Below are 25,611 nucleotides of genomic sequence, written 5' to 3'. Positions count from 1 at the left end.
CATGCTTTCGGGAGACTTCAGATGTGCTTTTGCAAAATTTAGCCGGGCTTGGATGTTTTTCTTGGTAAGAAAAGGCTTCCATCTTGCCACTCTCCCCCATAGGCCAGACATATGAAGAATACAGGGGATTGTTGTCACATGTACCACACAGCCTGTACTTGTCAGATTTTCCTGCAGCTGGAAGTTCAACATGGCACCTCATAGCAAAGAACTCTCTGAGGATCTGAAAAACAGAATTGTTGCTCTACATAAAGATGGCCTAGGCTATAAGGAGATTGCCAAAACACTGAAACTGTGCTGCAGCACGGTGGCCAAGACCATACAGCGGTTTAACAGGACAGGTTCCACTCAGAACAGGCCTCACCATGGTCGACCAAAGAGGTTGAGTGCACGTGCTCAGTGTCCTATCCAGAGGTTGTCTTTGGGAAATAGACGTATGAGTGCTGCCAGCATTGCTGTAGAGGTTGAAGGGGTGGGGGTCAGCCTGTCAGTGTTCAGACCGTACGCCGCACACTGCATCAAATTGGTCTGAATGGCTGTCGTCCCAGAAGGAAGCCTCTTCTAAAGATGATGCCCAAGAAAGCCTGCAAACAGTTTTCTAAAGACAAGCAGACTAAGGACATGGATTACTGGAACCATGTCCTGTGGTCTGATTAGACCAAGATAAACTTATGTGGTTCGTATGGTGTCAAGCGCGTGTGGGCGGCAACCAGGTGAGGGGCACAAAGACAAGTGTGTCTTGCCTACAGTCAAGCATGATGGTGGGAGTGCCATGGTCTGGGGCTGCATGAGTGCTGCCGGCACTGGGGAGTTACAGTTTATTCAGGGAACCATGAATGCCAACATGTACTGTGACATGCTGAACCAAAGCATGATCCCCTCCCTTCGGAGACTGGGCCGCTGGGCAGTATTCCAACATGATAACGACCCCAAACACACCTCCAAGACCACCACTGCCTTGCTAAAAAAGCTGAGGGTAAAGGTGATGGACTGGCCAAGCATGTCACCAGACCTAAACCCTATTGAGTATTTGTGGGGCATCCTCAAATGGAAGGTGGAGGAGCGCAAGGTCTCTAACATTCACCAGCTCTGTAATGTTGTCATGGAAGAGTGGAAGAAGAGGACTCCAGTGGCAACATGTGAAGCTCTGGTGAACTCCATGCCCAAAAGGGTTAAGGCAGTGCTGGAAAATAATGGTCACCACACAAAATATTGACACATGGGCCCAATTTGGACATTTTCACTTAGGGATGTACTTACTTTTGTTGCCAGTGGTTTAGACATTAATGGCTGTGTTGAGTTTTTTTGATGGGACAGCAAATTTACAGTTATACAAGCTGTACACTCAGTCACTACTTTACATTGTAGCAAAGTGTCATTACTTCAGTGTCATGAAAAGATATAATGAAATATTTACAAAAATGTGAGGGGTGTACTCACTTTTGTGAGATACTGTGTGTATGTCTATCTATCTACATCTATATATATATATATATATATATATATATATATATATATATATATATGTATGTGTGTGTGTGTGTATATAGATAGATGAATATATATATATATATATATATATATATTATACACACACACACACCTATAAAAATGAAAGGAACACTTTGAAAACACATCAGACCTCGATGGGGAAAAATTTAATGCTGGAAATCTATACTGGTATGGACTGGGTAATGTGTTAGGAAGGAAAGGATGGCACATCCTTTGATGGAAATGAAAATTATCAACCTACAGAGGGCTGAATTCAAAGACACCCCAAAAATCAAAGTAAAAAAATGAGGGAGCAGACTAGTCCATTTTGTTGAAATTTAATTACAGCAACTCAAAATGGTACTCAGTAGTTTGTATGGCCTCCCACGTGCTTGTATGCATGCCTGACAATGTCAGGGCATGCTGCTAATGAGACGATGGATGGTGTCTGTGGAACCCCTAATGCCACCAGGTATTTCATCCCAGATCTGGACCAGGACATCACTGAGCTCCTGAACAGACCGAGGTGGAACCTGGTGGCGCCTGATGGACTGAAACATAATGTCCCAGAGGTGTTCTATTGGATTTAGGTCAGGCGACCGTGACCCCTCAGCTACTTAACTGACCAGATCAATATCCCAGGAGCTTCGCTTTTATGGATCAGTCCACAGGTTGGAGGATAAGACCATACTCCACTTCAAATTAAAGTTGGCTTTTCTATATACCTTTGGCTGACTCTACTTCTCAGACATGGTGTTTGGCTAAACATTACCTTTGCCTATGTATTTTTTAATTATGTACTCTCTTTATGATGGCCGGATTTGCAAAGTTTGTTCACTTCTATTGAGAGTTCCTCCCTATCCCAGGGTTACTCTTTCTATATGCTGATTTTGCACATTGAGTTTATATGCTGGACTCAATAAAGTCTCCCGAGGAAGCCAATCGTTGGCGAAACATGTAGAGCTGGAGTCACCACATACACACATTAATCGTATGAACATTGTGCAATGGTTTTAACTTATGTATATATATTTTAAAAATTTGTGATGCTTTCAGTAAATAAAAAACATTATTTTTTTTTAAAAAGTCTGATTAATTTTGATTATTTTTTGCACCTTTTTTAAAATAGCATTTTTTCTCTCAATACATTAATGTCCAATTAAGGGATGTGGTGCACCTAACTATTGACACCTGGTTAACATATTCTATAGTGGAAAATAACAGTGTTTATACTACAAACTGTGCGTATGTGTGAGCAGGTCCTTTTATTCCTGTGGATGCATGGTGTGCACATGCAATTTTTGGAAGGGTCAAAGTCACTACCCAAATAGCACTGCTTGGCCCTGAGAAAAGTCAGGCAGGCAGTGTGATTTAGGATTAATATGTTTAAATGATGGGGGGGGGGGGGGGGGTGCTGAAGCACAGAACACACACTTGGGTGCTAATGGAGTGTAACAAGGGAAATGCAGCAAGCATAGGTGCATTGAGGGCCATTGGAGGACACGTGCATCATCTGCTAGGGTTCAATAAAAGAATAATGTTTCTCTTCTTTCTTCAGACCTGTGGATCGGGACTTTGTCACCTGGCGGGGCCATCTCACTAAGATCCTCTGTACACCGTTTGAGACCCAAGAAGGCTGGATCCTGGCTGTCACTCTCTTCCGAGGTACTCTGTACATCAGCGAGAGGGAGACAGAAGCTGCATATAAGAAGAGGAAGGGGAGAACCGTGGAGCAGGAGAAGCTTCAGTACTCTGGTTATAAGTTTGAGAGCTTCTTATGTGCTTGTAAGTGAGGCTGTTTTATATTATCTAATGGATATATGGTAAAAAGGCGCTGGTAATCTTTAAAGTGCTGTGTATAAATACTTATAAAAATAACTTAAAATATTTTTCACAAAGTATAAAGGCTTGAATAGTGCAATATATCTTAAATAGTTAATAAAGTGCAAGTGTTATCCAGCTTCCGTGCAAAAAAATATAAAAAAACTTTTTTGAACCAGTGCTTACTTGTGCATCCACAAAGGATCAGTAACACCGCAAAACTGGTGCATATATTGGATCAATAAATATTCAATCAATAACTATTGTGCTCACAATTAAAGTGTTAAAGTGATAAAAAGTGCTTATAAATAATTAAATTCTAGTCCAAGTCAATTCATGCAAAAAGAATATCAATTCAATCGCTTGGATCTTTTAGTGCTTCAGGTGAAGGGGAGTGTCACTCGTTGCCTCTTACCAGATAAGGGCAGGTCGCAAGGACCCCCAACGCCTGTGATCCCTTTATTTAGGTGGATCAAACCTTTAATCGGCTCCTTTCTCCAGAGTATCCTGATCCTTACTCCTATTCGTGCGTTACTCGTACATAGATGATACGGTCCGCATGTATAAAGACATATAAGATAGCCAAACAATAGTGTAATACTGTTGGTTTTTAATGGAAATACACAAATAACAAATAGTTGGCTTCTTACATTTTGTTGTGCCCTCCTGGCACTGGGCAATTTGTATAGATTGCTTGCGGGTATCAGGAAAAGAGTCCTCCAAGGATCTGCAGTATCCCCTTTGTGTCTCCTACTTCCCTGCTAGCATACGGCAGTCGGCTTGCGTTCCAGCCTGTATCTCAAAATTATCTGGTAAGAGGCAACGAGTGACACTCCCCTTCACCTGAAGCACTAAAGATTAATTATTTATAAGCACTTTTTATCACTTTAACACTTTAATTGTGAGCACAATAGTTATTGATTGAATATTTATTGATCCAATATATGCACCAGTTTTGCGGTGTTACTGATCCTTTGTGGATGCACAAGTAAGCACTGGTTCAAAAAAGTTTTTTTATATTTTTTTGCACGGAAGCTGGATAACACTTGCACTTTATTAACTATTTAAGATATATTGCACTATTCAAGCCTTTATACTTTGTGAAAAATATTTAAAGTTATTTTTATAAGTATTTATACACAGCACTTTAAAGATTACCAGCGCCTTTTTACCATATATCCAATACCTATTTATTGTTATTTAACAATTAAAAGGGCAGCAGGTTTTAACATCTTTTAATTAGGGCTGGGCGCCTTCACAACTTTTTTAATCATGTTTTATATTATCAATTCTCCTATATTGCAAGCTCTTAGGGCTCTTTCACACGGGCGTTCAGTTTTTTATGCCCGATCAGTTCCTTTTTTTTTTTTTTTTGAAACGGACACGGATGACACTTGTGTCATCCGGTCCGTATGTCCGTTTTTCATCCCATCCGTTTGCGGATGAAAAACTGACATAATGTATCCCTATGTAAATACGGATGTCAGCGGATGACACCACTGACATCCGTTTTTGCGTCCGTTCCGTTTTTTGAACGGAAGAAAAAATAGGGTTCTCTTCCGTTCAAAAAAACTGAACTGAACGGACGAAAAACGGATCTCAGCGGATGATCATCCGCTGACATCCGTATTTACATAGAGATACATTGTTAGTTTTTCATCCGCAAACAGATGGGATGAAAAACGGACAAACGGAACGCCCGTGTGAAAGAGCCCTTAGAGCAGGGGTCTTCAAACTATGGCCCTCCGGTTGTTAAGGAACTACAATTCCCATCATGCTTAGTAATGTCTGTGAATATCAGAGTTTTACAGTGCCTTATGGGATGTGTAGTTCCACAACAGCTGGAGGGCCATAGTTTGAGGATCCCTGTCTTAGAGGGTTACTGCAGACTAATTTGTCCTCTTAGAAGTCGTTTGTTCTAAGGCCTCATGGAAACTGGACATTTTGCTCTCTCCTAGACGCCTGTCCCCTTTGGAGCAGGATTTTGGAAGAAAAAATGCTTGATGCTTTCAAACACATGTAGTGTATTTATGGGCGTCAAGCTCATGGGTGTTAATTAATTTAATTGACCATAATAATAATTTATTCTGGCTATTGAATTGAATTAACGCTCAAGCACTAAACACGTCTAGAGTTAGCGTAGTATAGGCGTCAATCATTTTTCTGCCAAGACGCCATTGCTCCTGGCCACACTGGCAGTGGGAATTTTTTTCTTGCTCTAAACTTCTCTGTGCATGGACGCATAGGCTAAAATGCAGGGACGTTTAGAGGCAGAAAAAAAACCCCAGACACTCTTAACAGCCACGTAAAAAAACATCCAGTTTGCATATGGCTTAATATGCAAATCTGAATTGCAACTTTTGCTTGTGCATTGAGTTTGTTTCCTGCAGGTCTTGTTCGAATAACTTGTTAAAGGATAAGTTCACCTTTAAAAAAATAATAATAAAGGCACATGTTTTTGCTAGTGAAAAATGTGCATTTATAATTTTTATTTTTTTTTACTTGGAGCCTGAAAAGGATTGCACCTGTGATCAGCAGATCACGGGTGCCATGCACGACTCCTGCAAACTTCTCGGTGTATCGGGCAGACAGATCCACACTGACAGGAAGAATGAAACAACTACCAGAGCGCTCAACAGCACCATGGTAGTTCATTGAAACTACAAGCCGACAAAGGGTAGTTTCCCATTCACAGAGGACAGTGAATGAATGACCTGGCCGGGTGGCGGAGCCTGAGAAGATGCCCGCCCACGGTCAATGGGGAGAGGCTGCAGGATGTTACATGTTCCATCCTATATACAGGTGGAACATGTTTCAAAGGGTGAACTTATTCTTTAGGGAGAATATATAGTAATGCTTTACTTTTAAAAAGTGTGTAAATTTTGTAAAGTAATGTAAATCATTTTAATTTATGTCTGTGGTTTATAGTGATTGTAAAAACGAATTTATTTTTTTTTCAATAAAAATAACAAACATATTATACTTACCTGCTCTGTGCAGTTGGTTTTGCACAGAGTGGCCCGGATCCTTCTCTTCTCGGGACCCTCTTCAGGTCTCCTGGCCCCTCCTTCCCTTTGAGTGCCCCCACAGCAAGCAGCTTGCTATGGAGGCACCCGAGCCGAGGCACAGCTCCATGTATCCATTCAGACACGGAGCTGTGGTTCGGCCCCACCCCCTCTCTCATCTCATTGGCTAACTGACTTTGACAGCAGCGGGAGCCAATGGCGCTGCCGTTGTGTCTTAGTCAATGAGGAGGTAGTCCCAGATGGCTGAGACAGTCATGGACATTGCTGGATGTCTGTATGGAGTTTTTCTCCCATTATTACTATAGGTTTCCTCCCAATAGAAATGTATAATGGTGGATGATTCAATAAAGCATTTGCAAATCTTTTCTAGCTGTATGGTAACTTTTAAAAAGTCCTACATTTAATTCATGAAAGCCCTACTAGTTCCAATGTATGCAACACATTCAAGTAGTTTTTGTTTGCGTCACTTTAACAGTTGGTCGCTAGAATTTAAACTAGTTCATAAATAAGACAACGGGAGATAATTTAGATAAACTTTGTGTTGGCATATACAGACTGCAGTGTGTATACATCTTTGCGTGTTCCACCCCCTACCCCCCCACTCACATTTTGCTGATTGCTAGGATGCTGTCGGCTACAGGGAATTACTGGTTGCTAGGATGCTGTCAGCTACAGAGGATCACTGGTTGCTAGGATGCTGTCGGCTACCTAACTTTCAACGTTCTCGCAGCCAGTAAAGCTTTGTGGCCCAGGGGCTAAATATGCTCTGAGGATGAAGTGTTGGCCACCCACCATGCATCCATTTTCCCAACAGATCCATTAATCTGTCGCCAGCAACAATGTCATGCAGAGCCACAACCCATTGCCTGTGATACAGCAGACAATTCCAAGGGTTGTATTTGCAGTGAGCAAAGGATTTTAAATTTGAATTACAGTGTGCCTTAAACCCATCAGTCATTCAGCAGCTTTCCAATCTCTAATGTACACCCTGAGCAGCTGCTTAGTAAAGGGGTAACAATGGAATTTGAACTGCTGAGTTACTGCTGGGAGGGAGGAGCAGTGGAATCTGAGCTTCTGAGTTACTGCTGGGAGGGAGGAGCAGTGGAATCTGAGCTGCTGATTTACTGCTGGGAGGGAGTAGCAGTGCTGGTAGAGGCTGGTGCAGTGGGAGCTAGTCTTTGGAGACAGTGCTGGGAGGGAGGAGCAGGGGAATTTGAGCTGCTGGTGGAGGCTGGTGCTGCTAGTCTTCTGAGACACTGCTGGGTATGAGGAGCAGATGGATGCTGAGTTTCTGAGAAGGAGGAGCTTTGCAGCTGAGAGAAGAACTTGAATGACTTCAATGCTCCTTCTGTGAAATTTGAAGAATAATTTCACCATAGTACCTGTAGCTACAGGGGCCAGAGAGGGATTGTTTTAATGTAACTTCCTGCTTATTAGGTATATGTACATACTTGAATTTTCATACTTTGACCACAAGTTCACTTCAATAAGCTGGCTGAACATCCTAATTGAAACCAAATGTATTCCAAAAATCCAAATTGTTGTCTTTACTGTGTTGTTTCCGCAGTTTGTTCAATGAACATTACTAACATGTGTTACCCTCCATCTCCAGACACCCCCTACAGCGATCCCTGCCCTTCTGAAGCGGTGAACACCAATGAAGCATTCTGCAGTGTTCTTTTGGGTCGTCTGGCCACCCATTCTCTGCTGTTGTCGGGGGAGGTAGACTGCACGGACGCTTCTGCCGCCAACCCCTCACCTCCATCTAGCTATGTGGAGCTGAAGACAAGCGCACAAATAAAGAACCAACACCAACAGCGTAGCTTTAACAGGTAACTGAGGAGTTATTGTAAATCTGCAAAGAGTAATCATTTTAGGGTTTTATTGTAAGTATTACCTTAAAAAGATCCAATCAGGAAAGGGCATTTTTTTGAGAATCAGATTTTCCACTGTAAGTTGTATGACTGCAGGTTTACTGAGGGCAGATCATGTCAGACTAATCTGATTTAATTTTACCATATTATTACCAATGTTTTGGACTAGGGATGTGCTTTGAACATAACATATCCAGATTTTAGCAAGGCATTTCATAAAGTTCCACATATTGATCTCGTATAGGTTGTACAAGCTAGGACTTCACATTGGGTGGTTCGGTGGATTTTCAGTTGGCTAAAGGATAGATACCAGAGTGTGGTTGTAAATGGGGTTTACTCAGAACAGAGAGCAGTCACTAGAGGTGTACCACAAGGCCCTGAACTGGTTCCTATTTTATTTAATCTCTATGTTAATCATATAACCAGTGCCAGGGCAAGGTCATCCAGCATCCAGGGCAAAGATGCCAAACTGTGCCCCCTTTTTTGTTCATGATGTGCAAGCTTACGGGATCCTACACCCAACAGTCACTCACTTGTTAACCACTTGCCCTCCAGAAGATTTACCCCCCTTCATGACTAGGTGATACGGCACTGCGTTACTTTAAAGAGGATGTAAACCCCATTCATGAAATTTGACCTGGGCACACATATCTGTAGTGTTTTCTTATCTCTCTCCAAAGCCCTAAGTCCCATTTCTTTCTCCTGCTCCGTTCCTCTGTTATCAACATGATAACTTCTGACAAGTTCTGACAAACGAGAGCAGCTGGAAATTTGTGTCGGGGTGGGTGCATAGAGATAGATTAGCAGAGAGCTGGTCTATTCACAGCCCAGCTCAGTTTCTTCTTTCCTCTGCCTGTGTGAAGGGGGTGTGTGTGTCTTTCCTCCAATCAGCTGTCAAACCGTGTATGCCCAGACTCCACACCCAGTGCTGGAACAGGAAGAAAAAATTCTAACCCGGTGTTCACTTTCTAAACAGTGTAGAAAGCTGAAGACAGCAGATATACAAATAACACTTATGTAGGGAGATTTGTTTCATCTCTCTGTATCATCTGATCGTCATCTGTCACCCTATCAGTGACCGTCTCCTGTCACCCCATCAGTCATCGTCACCTGCCACCCATCGGTGATCATCCGCAGTCAACCGTCACCCGTCGCACAGCTCATCACAGCCAGCATGTCAAAAAGGATGTACAGCAGCGAGGAGGCCCTTCAGGTCCTCTCCATGACTGATGAGAGCATCGGGAAGCTCTCGTCAGTATCCGAATCCGATTCGGAATTTGAAATCGCTAATAGTAGCGGATCGGAGATGGACTCAGACTATTCCTGTACACTTTCCTTTATAGAATGTATTTTGGGGTGCAATTTTTGCTATATACATGCAACCACTTACCAACCGCCTAAGGACTATATACGTCGGCCATTAAAAGCTAAATACTGGGGTTATGGCAGCAGATAGTATTTTTTTAAACGGCGGGCGGTTGGCTTTCAGATAAGGGTGGTCCCAGTGGCGGATTCGCCGCGGAATTACCCTTACGGTGCAGGGGAAGAGGTGCCCCCTCCCGCCGCGTCCCAGATGTTTTCCCAGCTTACCGGACCCGCCGGCAGCGGGGAAAACTATCCGGTCCCGGATCCTCAGAGACAGGAAGTCGAATGAGGGCAAGATGGCCCTCACTCGACTATATGGTCTTGGAGGACCGGAGCTACGTCAAAAGTCATTGCCTAGCAACCGGTTTAAAGGGCCGCTTTTTTTTTTTTAGGTGTGAGGTCTTTTTGACCCCAGATCGCACAATAAAGAGGACCTGTCATGCCTATTTCTATTACAAGGGATGTTTACATTCCTTGTAATAGGAATAAAAATGATCAAAACATTTTTTTTTTTAAAAACTGTAAAAATAAAAAATAAATAAATAAAATAAATAGGAAAAAACAAAAAATTAAAGTGCCTTGTCCCCGTTAGCGAACGCATACGCAAGTCCCACCCACATATGTAAACGGTGTTCAAACCACACATGTGAGGTATTGCCGCGATCGTTAGAGCGAGAGCAATAATTTGAACCCTAGACCTCCTCTGTAACTCTAAGCTGGTAACCTGTACACATTTTTAAAATGTTGCCTATGGGGATTTTTAAGTACCAATGTTTGGCGCCATTCCGTGAGCGTGCTGGGTATCTAATTACTCAGCGTAACATTATCTTTTACATTATGGAAAAATTGGGCTAAATTTACTGTTTTTTCTTATTTTTTTATTTAAAAAATTGAATTTTTTTCAAAAAAATTGCATTTGGAAAACTACTGCGTAAATATGGTGTGATAAAAAATATTGCAACGATCTCCATTTTATTCTCTAGGGTCTCTGCTAAAAAAAATATGTATAATGTTAGGGGGTTCTAAGTATTTTTCTAGCAAAAAAAAATGATTTTAGCTTGTAAACACCAAGTGTCAAAAATAGGCCCAGTCTTAAAGTGGATAAATGGACAACTTTGTGTAAAGTGCTACTTGGATGTTGGGCCTGTATGTGGCTAAGCTGTGTAAAAGTGTTACACATGTGGTATCGCCATATTTGGGAGGAATAGCAGAATGTATTTTGGGGTGCAATTTTTGCTATGTACATGCTATGTGTTAGAAATATTGCATAAATGGACAGCTTTGTGTTAAAAAAAAATGCGTTTTCATTTTCTTTTCACATTTTCCAAAAACTTGTGGAAAAAAAATGACATATTCAAAAGACTCATTATGCCTCAAAAATTATACGTTGGGCTGTTTGCTTTCCAAAATGGGGTCATTTTATGGGGGTTTCCATTGTCCTGGTGCTCCAGGGCCTTCAAAAGTGTGATAGGTTGTCAGGAAATTATGTGTGTAATTTATGCTCCTAGAATGCTGGGCGGTGCTACTTGGATATTAGGCCTCTGTATGTGGCTAGGCTGTGAAAAAGTCTCACACATGTGGTATCGCTATACTCAGGAGGAGTAGTAGAATGTGTTTTGGGGTGTAGTTGCAAGTATACATATGCTGTGTGAGAGAAATAACATGTTAATACGTCAATTTGTAAAAAAAAAAAAAAAAAGAAAATCTTTATTTTGCAAAGAATTGTGGGAAAAAATTACAACTTCAAAAAACTCACTATGCCCCTTATTAAATACATTAGAATGTCTACTTTCCAAAAAGGGGTCATTTGGGGGGTATTTGTACTTTCCTGACTTTTTAGTGTCTCAAGAAATGAGATAGGCCTTCAGTACTTCAGGTGTGGTCAAGTGTGATCAATTTTCAATGATTAGCGCCATAACTTGTGGACTCTATAACTTTCACAAAGACCAAATAATATATACTTATTTGGGTTATTTTTACCAAAGATAAGTAGCAGTATAAATTTTGGCCAAAATTTGTGAAGAAAAATTACTAATTTTGTAAAATTTTATGACAGAAACAAAGAAAAATGCGTTTTTTACAATAACAATATTTTTTTTGTCTTTTTTTTATTTATAGCACAAAAAATAAAAAACCCAGTAGTGATTAAATACCTTTAAAAGAAAGCTCTATATGTGTGAAGAAAAGTACATCAATTTTTTATGGGTACAGTGTTGCATAAATGAGTAATTGTCATTCAAAGTGTGAGAGTGCTGAAAGCTGAAAATCGGTCTGGGCAGGAAGGGGGTGAAAGTGCACTGTAGGCAAGTGGTTAAGTATAAGGAGGGACAGCCGACATAATGTATAATATAATAATAATGTAATATTATAATGTATAAGCATCTTTACTTTTACAGGGTAAATAGAATAGTCTTTGAATGGGGTTGGGAGTAGATTGACTGGAATTCCAGTTTAATAGTTTTAGCTATTTTAGACACGTTTGGTACTTCCATGGTCTAAAGTTGCTAAAACGAGCACAAAAAAGGTTAAAAAAATGTAAAAAAAACGTCATTTCCCTGGGCGCACATAAAGTGCAATTGCATGAGGATGTATATGTAAATACTGATTGTTTAACACATGTTGGGTATTGCCAACAACGCCAGAGTGAGAGGAATAACCCCATATTCCTCCCTTAAAGTTAGCTCTAAACTGATGAATTTGGGAGCCAACATTTTTTTTGCCATTTCAGGGGCGCAAGCCATTTTAATGCCTGACATATTTGGTATCTATTTACTAGACATAACCTACTCTTTTTTATTTTTATATCTATAAATGAGAACTAAAATAAAATAAAATTCTTAGTTTTAATTATTGTATTTTTGCCCTAAAAATACAGATTTGATGATCAGTTGTGCAAATATTGTGCAACTTAAAAAAAAATTGAAACTACCATCTTTTTATTCTACAGTCCTTTTGCTTTCAGAAAATTATGTAATCTTTTAAGACATTTTTTAGCCAAAAATGCAAATTTGTACAAAAAAATAAGATGCACCAAAAAGGAAGTGGTTAAATATTATATTGATGATTGCACATCTGCTTTAATGTCTTTGATATTTTCCTGGAGTTCAGATTAAAGCCGTCATCCAATAGTCAAAGGTGCTAATTTCTACCCACTAGATACAAGCTTCTGAAATGGTGGTGTCAATCGTTTATCCTCGGGATTCCTCTAATTGTTGCCGGTTTTCGAAATCGGCAGGGAAAAATCGAATCCTTACAGAATTATCGAACTGCAGACATCCCTCATCTAGTGCGGGTAATTTGAAGATAGAATTTAGTTCCCTTTATATCCCTGTGATATGATTTTCTGTATGTTAATAATAGATTTGTCTCTTGGCAGGGTGACAGTCAGAGCTGGGACCCTGCGGTGTGCATGAACTTCTGCAATGCCTTTCTGTCTCATATCAAGAAAGTGGCCACCAGGGATGACCCAAGGTAAGAGCCACTGCAACTGATGTATGTTTTCGGCAGTCTCTCTTGCCTGGTTTCTAATCGGATCCCTATTTTCTACAGGGTCGTCTATGTGTTCTCTTATGAGCCAGGTTCAGACATCACATTCACTGTTGAATCGAATCCATCTGATCCTGTTCTTCCAGACTGGTACGTGCAGGCACTTTCACATTAAACTTGTACTGCCGACTTGGTGCTGATCGGCATCAAGAAGCCTGGTGACAAGAAGACAGGGCCAGGCCTTCTACTGGGGACAAACATCTGGACCTGACTGGTGAATGCATAGCCTGAAAGTGCACGCTTAACGTAAGAACCGGAGGGATCGGTCAGAATACATGACTTTAAAACCGATCGTTGCACTTACAGCCTTGGAGGCATTCGGCAAGCTGTCAGGACATGCCAACACTGCATTCATTGTACCCATCCGAGTGTACACTCTGTCTTCTAAGTGGCTTTGCAAGTTTTAATTTCTGAAAACAAAAAGAGGCTGGTCCTTACATTTAAAGTGCAGATTGACAAGGTGTACATACCTTCAAAACCTGCACCCCTGAGCTGTGCCATATACTAACTCTAAAGCAGAACCCTTTTGCGCAACCCCTGTATCATTTAGTGCAAAGAGCAAGACCCTCTGTAGGCCACGGAGGTATGATCTTTGCACTGTGAGATGTAGGGGGTGTGCTGTGGCACTAAAAGTGTATATCCAGGCATTACCCAAATGTACCCCCCAACCTCCGTCTTGAGCAGGGGTGCTCAACATGTGGCCCGTGGAGCCCTCTGATGTTGCCCGTGACCTCAATTCAGGGAAGCACATGCTCATGCTCTTGGATGGCGGGTCGACAAGCCCAGATTGTGATCAACGGGTTGCTGACTCGCCTACCCAGAGCATCAGTGTGCATCGAGCCGGCAGTGGAGGAAGCAGGCGCCTGCGGAGGGAGCTGGAGCCGCTTAAGTTGATGCTTCTTCTGTAGAACCGGTTCCTGTCCCAGGCAGATTGATACCAAATGCACTTCGCCTGGAACCTTTCTAGCAGCCTAGAGAGCGATGCCAGCAGAAGCTGGAGGAAGAAAAGAAGGTCAGTGTATTAAACAACACATACACTGTGCTTTTGCAATGGGCATATTGGGCATATATAAAGGGGTTAACAACCATTAAGCTGCTTTCACACTGATCTGAGGGTGCAGCGCAGTATACCTGCAGCTTTCCTGTGGTGTAGCTGCACTGAGCAATAGACTTCTGTTATATCCTGCAGGTTTGGTGTGCTTTCTGAAAGTGGACTTAACTGAATGCAGGAGTTTTTGTGCGCTTTTAGAAAGTTTACCACATCCACAAGATATAATAGTTGTCTATGGAAAGCGCAGCTAACCCACAGAAAGCCGCAGATTCACTGTGCTGCCCCGGCGGTGCGGGTAAACTGCAACGCATCAGTGTGAAACAGCCTTATAGGAGGCTCAGGACAGTAAGGGCTTGTTTACAGTTGCTCGGGGGCGATAAAACCCCATAGTGTTTTTACCACACAACCACCCCCCCTCCCAACCACTGGTGTAGCGTCAGGGGTCTCAATGGTGACCCCCCCCCCCCCCCCCATACTCCCTGTCACACCCTGTTTTACACTTGGACAGGAGGGTCGGCAAATACAGGAACCAATCCTTCCTATTTTCCTCCTGCAACCGCTGAAATAGACATAGAGTCCTTGTAAAAAGTAAACGGTCATTGTTCACACTAGTGTCATCCACTCTTTCTTTTTGTGATTGTGATTAAAAAGTGGGTGAACATCCAACGGGGGATTGGTCCCATGGAAAATGATCATCCTGATTGTTTAAAATCTTCTTTATACCATTCAAAATAAAAAAATTCTAAATTCTGAACCATTTCATTTCATTGTGGCCCGCGACCGATTACCAAACCACTTAAGTGGCCCTCGCTCTTCAAATGGTTCAGCACCCCTGGCCTAGAGCATGTCCCGGCGCCTTTTTTTTTTTTTTTTTTACCTTGTTCCTGATGTGAAAAAAAGCTTTTATTGTCTTTTGCAAAATCATTACTAGGCTTGCAGAAGTCTTGCAGGAGCAGCAGCTGACGAGTTATTTCCTATAGCTGTAGTCATGCTCCACAAAACTGCATCTTCCTATATGCAGTGTATGGGCAGGCCTCTGATAGGCAAGACAGTTGTTTTTCTGGTTTAAAAAAATAAAAAAATAAATAAAAATTAAAAAAAATCCAGTTTTGTGCATGTAGAGTGGGATAGTGAGGAGCGGGGAATTGTTAGGAGCATGTTGGACTTCAAACAGATCAACCCGTATATTTCTGTACTTGTAATTTTTTTTTTTTTTACAGGATAAAACCAGGGCATTTTTTGGTCCTGAACATTCCACATGGAAAAATGGATGGTACTGACTTGTAATAGCTGTGTTAAAATAACCCATTTTGCTTGACAAGTTCAATTAAAGCTAAAATTGTAGGCACAAAGCTTGATTGGCTTACCTTAGGAAACATTTTTTATTTAGTTTTGGATGGAGTGGAGAGGGATTACAACACCTGTCAGATTTTATTACCTCTGTTCCCCCGTTAGGGAGATTCATCCTCTCTATTTATCCTGTTTACCATTATCATTGAAAGTAAAAATGAAAGAAGATCCCAAATTTTGGGATAATAAAGAGAAAATCTTCCAATGGGGACACTAGTTCTGATGACTTGGGGTTCCCCAAGGAATCCCATAAACGCTTTCCGACCGCGCATTGTAGTTTTACTGCTAGAGTGCGGGCCGATTGCACAGAATCATATACGTGATGCTGCTTTTCTGGTTAGGGGGGCGCGCACCCACCTACTCGGATGGCAGAGTCTTTGGCTCCCTTACATGCCGATTCCTGGGTCCTGGCCAATGATTTATGATAAGGACCCAGCGATCGTCAAAGTGGAAGACCGTAGAGAGATCTGTGTGTGTAAACATCACAGATCTCTACGACAGAGTGGATGTGACAGTTTTTGTCTTCCTGCAAAACACACATCCCTGAATAAAAGCACCTCATAGTGAACACATAAACACTGGCTAGACACACAGGTAACCCTTTGATTGCCCCAGATGTTGACCTCTTCCTGCCCAGTGTCATTAGTACAGTGACAGTGCATTTTATTGGCACTGATTAAGTGTCACTGGAGATGTCAGTGTCAGGTTGCCCGCTATAAGCCCTTGATCGCCGCCATTACTAGTATAAAAAAAAAAAAAATAATTCCAGTATATATACCGTCATTTGTAGGCACAAAAATTTTCACGCAAACCAATTAAAGGACAAGTTCACCTTTCATAACATGTTACGTTACACCCATATTCAGAGTCTAACATGTTACGAACAGACCTGCCCCCGCACCTCCTCTATTTGACAGCTAACGGGGGTTCTACTTCCAACCCCCCCCCTCCCCCCGCGCAGCTGTCACAATTTCAAAATAATGTGGTTGAGCGGGGTGTCACTCATTCACATTTTCATGTGAATGGAAGACTACAAGGTCCGGCAGCTTTTGCAGCTGTTGGCTTGTAGTTTTCAATTAACCACAGCGGCGCTGTGGAGCTCTGTGGTCGTTCATTCTCTTTTCCTGTCAGATTGTATCTGCTTGGATGTACGGGAGGTAGGGGCAAGCAGATATACTGGCAGATCTGCTGGGGACCTGCATGGCACCAGTAATCTACTGATCGCTGGTGCAATGCTTTAGCAGGGATCCTTAACCACTTAAGCCCCGGAAGATTTTACCCCCTTCCTGACCAGGGCCTATTTTGCGATTCGGCACTGCGTGACTTTAACGGACAATTGCACGGTCGTGCGAGGCTGTATCTAAACGAATTTGACGTCCTTTTTTTCCAACAAACAGAGCTTTCTTTTGGTGGTATTTGATCACCTGTGCGATTTTTTGATTATGCGCTATAAACAAAAAAAGAGCGTCAATTTTGCAAAAATAACAATATTTTTCACATTTTTTTATATGAAATTCCCCCAAAAAAATGTAACAATCTAAATTTTTTAACATTTTAGGCCAATTTGTTTTATGCTACATATGTTTGGTAAAAAAAAAAAATCGCAAAAAGCGTATTTTGATTGGTTTGCACAAAAGTTATTGCGTTTAAGGAGTAATGGCGGCGATCTGCGATTTTTTTTTTTTTTTTTTTTTTTTGCGGGACTGCGACATTGCGGCGGACAGATCGGACCCTTGACTGACATTTTTGACACTTTTGGGGTTACCAGTGACATTACTACAGTAATCAGTGTTATACATATGCACTGTTACTGTAAAAATGACACTGGCAGGGAAGGGGTTAACTCTATTGGAGAGGGAGGGGTTAAGTGTGTCCCTAGGGGCGTGCTTCTAACTGTGATTGGATGTGGCTTGAGGTGTAAGAACAGAGATCAACTGTCCTAGATAGCAGAACTGTATGATCTCAATTCTTACACAGGGGAGAATGACAGGCGACTTTGTTTACATTAGCCGCCTGCCTTTCTCCCACTGTAACCGACAATTGCGAGTGCCCGCCGGGCACACGCGCGGGGGGGGTCCATGAGTGAGCCGGAGCGCGCACCCAGCGGCGCGCGCTCGCTCGCTCCCTAGAGCCTCACAGGCTAGCGATGTGGACCTACGTCACTTTGCCTGTGAGGGGCTGACTGCCGACGTAAATAGTCGTTAGGCAGTCGGCAAGTGGTTAAACTACAGCCCTCCAGCTGTTGTGGAACTACACATCCCATGAGGCATTGTAAAACTCTGACATGGACAGACATGACTAGGCATGATGGGAATTGTAGTTCCTGAACAACTGGAGGGCCATAGCTTGAAGACCCTTGCAACAGGCTCCAAAAAAAACAAAAATGCACTTTTTTTTTTCTAAAAAGTGAACCTATCTTTTAATATACACCTATTGGGGTTTTTTTTTTTTTTTTTTCTACCAAAGACATTTTTTACTTTCTTTTTTTTATGGGCTATGATAGCAAAAATAATAAATATTGTTTTTTTTTTTTTTTTCAAAGTTTATAGCGCAAAAAACTGAAAACCCAGTGGTGATCAAATGCCACCAAAAGAAAGCTCTATTTTTGGGTGGAAAAAATCATATAAATTTTGTTTGCGTACAGCATTGCATGACCGCGCAATTGTCAGTTAAAGTGGTAGTATACTCCACTTTTTACCTTTTTACCTACAGGTAAGCCTATAAAAAGGCTTAACTGTAGGTATAATTAATATCTCCTAAACCAGCAAGGTTTAGGAAATATTCGTCCTGCATGCAGCCGTTGAAACCAGCAGCGCATGCACTCTGAAGGTCCGGCGGAGTGACGTCATCGCGGCTCCGGCCACTCACAGCGCTGGAGCCGCCGAACCAGGAAGAGACACAGAGGGAACATGATGGCTCCCTCAGCGGTGATCGGGTGACCGTGTCGGGGCTACGTTTTAAGGTATTTCATAATGAGCTAGTATGCAATGCATACTAGCTCATTATGCCTTTCTCCTGCAGGGTTTTTTTTTTTTTTTAGGCGAGTATACAACCGCTTTAAAAAAGGGCAGCGCCGTACAGCAAAAAAAAAAATTACCTGGTAAAAGTTTCCGGATCTGAAGTAGTTAATTTGCAGGGATTTTCTCTCACTTCCTGTTTTGGCTATGAGACAGGAAATATCCCCAATGGGGCACAGATGGTAAAAAAATAAACCAACAGTGGTTACAACCCTCCCTTACTCTATCCAAAATGGGGGGAAAAAAAAGGTTTTCCTATATAACTTTAATTTTAAAGCCCAATTGAAGCTTTAACAACAATTTTTGTAATGCAGCCAGGCTCCATAAGCAATAATAATAGAGGGTCTCTTGTTTTAAAAGACTTATTTGCTGCAGCAAGGATTCAAACAGCCTGTGGAAGCAGCACGCTACAAACCGCTGCTTGGCACAGCGGATCTGTCAAACCCCCCACCAGCCAGTGTTTTAACAGCGCTTTCGTTTCTTGAGCAGCATTGCTGATTGGAGCACTAAGCAGGGGGTGTGACAGACCGCTGAGGACCTAAGCCACAATGTGGAGAAGCAGATGAAAGGAAAGTCGCTTTTGCTTTTTTCAGACATTTGGAAACTTCGAATGACTATTGCATGCATAGAAATGAACACACTATCATCAGATATTTGCTGTTTTAGTAAAAATGTTTTGTAAGTGTCTATTAAAGTAGATCTAAACCCACGTCACTTAATTCGCATTTATGTTAATGTCATTTTTTCAAAGTGGTTTTTAGTCTTGAAGGTCCTTGTTTGCTTGGTCAAATACATCCTGTTCTGCAGTGATCGCTGTCTCCCAGTTGTCACCCATCATTCCCAGTGTAGACTACATATACCAGTGTGGACTAATATACACTCACTGGACACTTTTAGGTACACCTTGCTAGTACTGGGTTGGACCTCCTTTTGCCTTGAGAAGTGCCCTAAAGGAGTTGTAAAGGCAGGAGGTTTTTTTATCTTGATGCATTCTTTGCATTAAGATAAAAAGCCTTCTGTGTGTAGCAGTCTCCCCAGCACCCCCTAATACTTATCTGAGCCCCCTCCCTGTCCAGCGATGTCCATGAGTCCCTCGGACTTTCCCTCCTGATTGGCTGAGACACGGCCGCGGCGCCATTGGCACCTGCGGCTGTCAATCAAAATTAGTTAGCCAATCAGGAGAGGGAGGAGTGGGGCTAAACAGCACATCTGTGTCTGAATGGACACACGGAGCTTCAGCTCGGCTTGGGTGCCCCCATAGCAAGCTGCTTGCTGTGGAGGCAATCAAAAGGAGGGAGGAGCGAGGAGCAGCAAAAAGGGACCCGAGAAGAGGAGGATCTGGGCTGCTCTGTGCAAAACCAACTGCACAGAGGAGGTAAGTACAGTGCTTTGCGAAAGTATTCGCCCCCTTGAACTTTCCTACCTTTTGCCACATTTCGGGCTTCAAACATAAAGATATAAAACTGTAATTTTTTGCGAAGAATCAACAAGTGGGACACAATCATGAAGTGGAATGAAATTTATTGGATATTTCAAACTTTTTTAACAAATAAAAAACTGAAAAATTGGGTGTGCAAAATTATTCAGCCCCCTTAAGTTAATACTTTGTAGCGCCACCTTTTGCTGCGATTACAGCTGTAAGTCACTTGGGGTATGTCTCTATCAGTTTTGCACATCGAGAGACTGAAATTTTTGCCCATTCCTCCTTGCAAAACAGCTCGAGCTCAGTGAGGTTGGATGGAGAGCGTTTGTGAACAGCAGTTTTCAGTTCTTTCCACAGATTCTCGATTGGATTCAGGTCTGGACTTTGACTTGGCCATTCTAACACCTGGATATGTTTATTTGTGAACCATTCCATTGTAGATTTTGCTTTATGTTTTGGATCATTGTCTTGTTGGAAGACAAATCTCTGTCCCAGTCTCAGGTCTTTTGCAGACTCCATCAGGTTTTCTTCCAGAATGGTCCTGTATTTGGCTTCATCCATCTTCCCATCAATTTTAACCATCTTCCCTGTCCCTGCTGAAGAAAAGCAGGCCCAAACCATGATGCTGCCACCACCATGTTTGACAGTGGGGATGGTGTGTTCAGGGTGATGAGCTGTGTTGCTTTTACGCCAAACATAACGTTTTGCATTGTTGCCAAAAAGTTCGATTTTGGTTTCATCTGACCAGAGCACCTTCTTCCACATGTTTGGTGTGTCTCCCAGGTGGCTTGTGGCAAACTTTAAATGACACTTTTTATGGATATCTTTAAGAAATGGCTTTCTTCTTGCCACTCTTCCATAAAGGCCAGATTTGTGCAGTATACGACTGATTGTTGTCCTATGGACAGAGTCTCCCACCTCAGCTGTAGATCTCTGCAGTTCATCCAGAGTGATCATGGGCCTCTTGGCTGCATCTCTGATCAGTCTTCTTGTATGAGCTGAAAGTTTAGAGGGACGGCCAGGTCTTCGTAGATTTGCAGTGGCCTGATACTCCTTCCATTTCACTATTATCGCTTGCACAGTGCTCTTTGGGATGTTTAAAGCTTGGGAAATCTTTTTGTATCCAAATCAGGCTTTAAACTTCTCCACAACAGTATCTCGGACCTGCCTGGTGTGTTCCTTGTTCTTCATGATGCTTTCTGCGCTTTAAACGGACCTCTGAGACTATCACAGTGCAGGTGCATTTATACGGAGACTTGATTACACACAGGTGGATTCTTTTTATCATCATTAGTCATTTAGGTCAACATTGGATCATTCAGAGATCCTCACTGAACTTCTGGAGAGAGTTTGCTGCACTGAAAGTAAAGGGGCTGAATAATTTTGCACGACCAATTTTTCAGTTTTTTATTTGTTAACAAAGGGGGGGGGGAGAGGACAGGGGGGGAAAGGATGGAAAGGAGGGAGGAGAGAAGAGAAAGGGGGGAGAGCTCCTCCTCCACAGACATGCTGAACATTGTAGTCCCACAAACTCCCCTCTACAATGGGGCACACGACAATCCCGCCCCGCCCAGCCTCTGCCTCTATCACACACAGCCATCTACTCACTCTCAGCATGTACTTCTTCCAGGGCTACTCCCGAAGCCCCTGTGCACCCGCCCGGTTGGGAGGTATGCTAGTGTGCAGGTCGCATGGGCGGCGCTCGACTGATCCTGTGGGGGGTCCTTGGTGGGTTTTTCTGCTGTGGATGGGCGTTTGGGGGGTCCCAATTACCGTGCAGGGCCGCCATTTTGTTGTAGCCTCTCTCTGCTTCTATGGTGGCGTCTTGGTACACCCATTTGCGGCCATTTTGCTGTAGATTTTTTGCTCTGGAGGCCGGTGGGAGTGCCTGGAGGACAGTGTGTCATGAGGGTGGTCTCTCCCTCTCTTTGGGGGTCTGTTAGCACGCGCCTGACCTCCGGGGGGCGCTGTAGCGCTGCTTTAAAAAAAAAAAAAAGTCATTTTTTTTCAAGTTGCTGGCGGGTTACAACAGGTTCAGTATGGACCCTGCAGGCCATTTGTTCCCACCTGACCCCCTCTCTCCACTGTCCGTTGATGCCTTTTCAGCAGTTCGGGTGAAGGTGGTAGGTGCGTTTCTCCGCCTACCCCTGCCTCATCTGATGTCTCGGAGTCGGAGTCTGGCTCAGCTGCCGCAGACATGGGGCCTCCCTGCCGGGTCGGTTACCTCGCACCCTGTCTCCTCGGATAATGAGGATGACATTTCTACCTCTCCTGCCGCGACAGGCACTGATGGATGTGCTGGCTGTTTCGGTGCGTGACACCCTGCAATTTGGGGGTCAAATTGTACATAAGCGTGACCCTGATTGTTCCAGAGTGAATGCAGGGGGCAGAAAATAAAAACTCTGCCTCTTGCATCTGTCTCCCGGATCACTAGGGAATCCTCAGGCGTTAACAAGCGTGTACACAAAACACTACACTACACTCTATGCTGTGACTGTAGTCCCACACTGAATAAAAAAAAAACCAACATCGAGGGCCAGCTTTCCTTTCCTGTCCTGGGGAGGTTACCAGCTAGGCTACTCACTAGTCCTGCCACTCCCTATAGGACTCCAATCTTCACCAGCCAGTGTGCAGTGCCACAAGAGCTTTCAGGGACTCCACTACCCAGCTAGGGATTACTACTCTGGATCTATATAGCACCCTACAGGTCTGCAAGGCAATAGATCATTGTGCGAGGTCCTGTTCCACAGGGTCTAGTGCAACCAGCATCGTTCCAGGCCATGTCCGAATGTCCAGTGCAGGGTCTGGGTACCATTTGTCAGTGCCCTGAAAAGATGTGAAAAAAATAGATCTGGGATCCTAGGTTGATCTCCTAATCCCAGGTGGAAGCTAGCTTTGTTTTCATGAGACTGCACCAGACATGACCATCACCTAAGACACTGGCAAAAAACCTGAAGCCTTGCCTAACAAGAAGGGGTTATGTATGGAAGGGGACTTCTTGTCTTTTTTTTTTTTCTGGTGTCCAATCATTTAAAGGTGGCTGCATAACTACGGTATCATAATGGATATGAAGGTGCCCTGTGTACCGTGACGCACAATAAAGTATTTTGGCTGCTTCCAGGATTAGCACAAAGCACTCCCTGACCGGAGTGATTTAGAGCTTACACTTTCGAAAGCTAATTGAAGTAGCAGGGAAGGGAGGGGGTATTAAAGTGAACCTGAACACCTTTCCATGTATAAGCAAATAGCAGCGTCTCCTGCCCACCCCAGCAAGGTATACATAATTACACTTTGGCTTTGATGCTTGTGAGACTAATGAGGCCTGGAAAACCCCAAACTGTGTAGAGAGAATGGGGAGTAGTGCTGAACACAATGCCGCTATCTATCCCAGAATTTACAAGTCAATAACAAATATAATCAGATTAAACCACTTCAGACCAATACTATAGCCAAAAGATGGCTACAGAGCGGCTCCCTAGTTTGAGGAGGACGACCTCCCAGACACAGGCCCCGTGGGGCGCATACCTGGCACACTGTATGGTCGCAGTAAAGGACCAATCACAGCTGCCCTTTACCATGTGATCAGTTTTGTTCAATCACAACTGATCACAAGAAAACAAACTTGCCAGTTATTGGCATTCCTTTCCTCACGTGCTGTCACAGTGTGAGAGGAGAGCTGGTAACCATCAAATGTGACACAGGACATATGCATAGATAATCAGGGCATCAGTGCTTTCTCATCAGCAAAGGAGAAAAATTCGTTATTTAAAAAATTTTATAACAAAACCTAAGAAAAACTGAATTTTTGTAAAATCTTACCGTAAAATTCCTTTCTCTGAGTCCTCCGACAGTCGCCGCCCACTCATACAGTCTTCACCAATGGGTATTGACTTCCTCTCCACAGGAGTAGCTAGGCATAAGACTTGTTAAAACAAAAGCATTAACATAGACACACCCATGTGGGCTGTCCCACTGGTCAATACCCCCCTGCAGTAAGCCATCCCAACTCAGTTTGTCTTCTGCCTAGTCAAGGAGTAGATAGGCTTCCCAGTGCTGGGGCTACAGTCTCAGCCTTCTTCTTCTATTTTATGATTTTATTTTCAGAAAATTTCATTTTTTCCTTTACTTTACTAGCTGTTTATTTTGTCAGCTTTAGTTAGTCGGATCTTCGGACGAAGATGGATTTTGCGGAGCTGGGAAGCTGACTGGTCGTCCTGGTTCTCCAGGGCAGAGGGTCAGATGGATCCCCAGCCCGCCATCGAGCGTTTAGCCATGTGTTTGCCCTGGCATTACAAACGACCCATCCCTGTCCGCAGGGATGCAGCCTGTGAGGTGGCTACCTCACCGGACACATCCACTGTTCGTCCGTGCTCTGTGGTGTCCTGTGTTTTTTGGCTGACAGCATCCCCTGCCATCTGAGGGCAGCAGTTTTCCGTTTGATGTCTGGGGCCGGCAGTCCTGTGTGTCTGTGGTATCCCCTCATGTCTGTGCGTTTTTGAGCTCCCTGATGCGATCCCTGCGGGGGTTTTTTCTTTCACAGCCAGTGCTGTGTGAGTCTTGGGGTCCCTCTCCTGTGTCACTTAGGGTGCTTGGAGGTGCAGACTGCGTGTGGGCGACCGCTGCGGGGTTAAAAACCGCCGGTCTGCCATTTTAGGTGTGGGCAGCATCTCTGGCTTCATTATGGGCACTTGTGCAGCATGTTATGTAGTGTGTTTTGACGCCTTACGGCGCCATCTTGTGTGTGTCAAAACAATCGTTCTGTGCACATGTCGGCGGCCATCTTGCCGAAGCCTCCCATTGCATTCTATAGGCAGCCATTTTTCTTTAGCCTGCAGCTATAGTTCAGTTTCTGGCACAGCATCACTTCCTTTTCCTCTGGAACGGCGCTGAGGTGGTAACTCTTGGGCTCTGTACTGCTGTCCTTTGATATTTTCCCTGTAAAATCCTTCTGGCTTCAGTTTTGTCCCTGCAGGGGGTCTGTATTACACAGTCAGTATAGCGGTGTGCTGCAGGGTCCGCGGCGCGCTTAAAGAGCCAGTACCTTGCATCAACTTTTTTCTGCAATGGAATCTCAGGACAGCAAATTCCCTCCAGCCTTGGTGGGGGACTCCAGTTCCTCTGAATCCCCTGCCCTGACTAATTTGGCTGCTGTAGTGGCAACTTTGGTGTCCAATATGGAGGTGCTGATGACTGAGCGTGCTGCTAGAAAAAGGCCTAGGATTTCTTTTTCTTATGATTCTGAAGGTGACGTGGTTGCTGTCGGTGGCGTGCCCCTTTCAGGGTCTCGCTCTTCTCAGGACCCGCAAGAGTCTGAGGGGGAGGTGGAGGGGGTAGATGATTCTCCCCCTGGGTCGCCTGAAGAACGCGCAGCTATGGATGCGCTGATTCTTTCAGTAAAAGAAACACTACATTTGGAGGACGAGCCCAGTCCTCCGGGCATTGAGTCCTCTTTTGGTACACACAGGAACCGCAAGACGGCGCAGGTTTTTCCCTGTCCCGCTAAGTTTCATCACACAGTGAATGAGCAATGGCGCGGTTTGAAACTCACCTTCACGGTGCCTAAAAGGTTTCAACTGCTTTACCCCTTTGCGCTCCCTACGGATTCGCGCTGGTGTGTGGCTCCTCCAGTGGATCACACTGTGGCCGT

At 43.5% G+C, this 25,611-nt stretch overlaps 1 protein-coding gene across 1 annotated transcript in view; it reads left to right on the top strand.

Annotated features, from left to right (window-relative positions):
* The window catches only part of DXO (decapping exoribonuclease), a 28,911-nt gene extending 15,165 nt beyond the window's left edge, over window positions 1-13,746 (top strand). The window contains exons 3-7 of the mRNA XM_082264598.1: window positions 3,050-3,276; window positions 7,951-8,170; window positions 12,734-12,869; window positions 12,954-13,048; window positions 13,127-13,746. Coding sequence (XP_082120724.1) covers window positions 3,050-3,276; window positions 7,951-8,170; window positions 12,734-12,869; window positions 12,954-13,048; window positions 13,127-13,238 — 790 coding nt within the window. The 3' untranslated portion in view covers window positions 13,239-13,746. The remainder of the gene's footprint in view (window positions 1-3,049; window positions 3,277-7,950; window positions 8,171-12,733; window positions 12,870-12,953; window positions 13,049-13,126) is intronic.
* Window positions 13,747-25,611: the final 11,865 nt, after the last annotated feature.

The sequence above is a fragment of the Pelophylax lessonae genome (genome assembly GCF_965119305.1).
Source record: "Pelophylax lessonae genome assembly, chromosome: 7".
Taxonomy (NCBI): Eukaryota; Metazoa; Chordata; class Amphibia; order Anura; family Ranidae; genus Pelophylax; species Pelophylax lessonae.
Note: the sequence above shows the minus strand (reverse complement) of the source record. Positions and strands in the feature narration are given on the sequence as shown.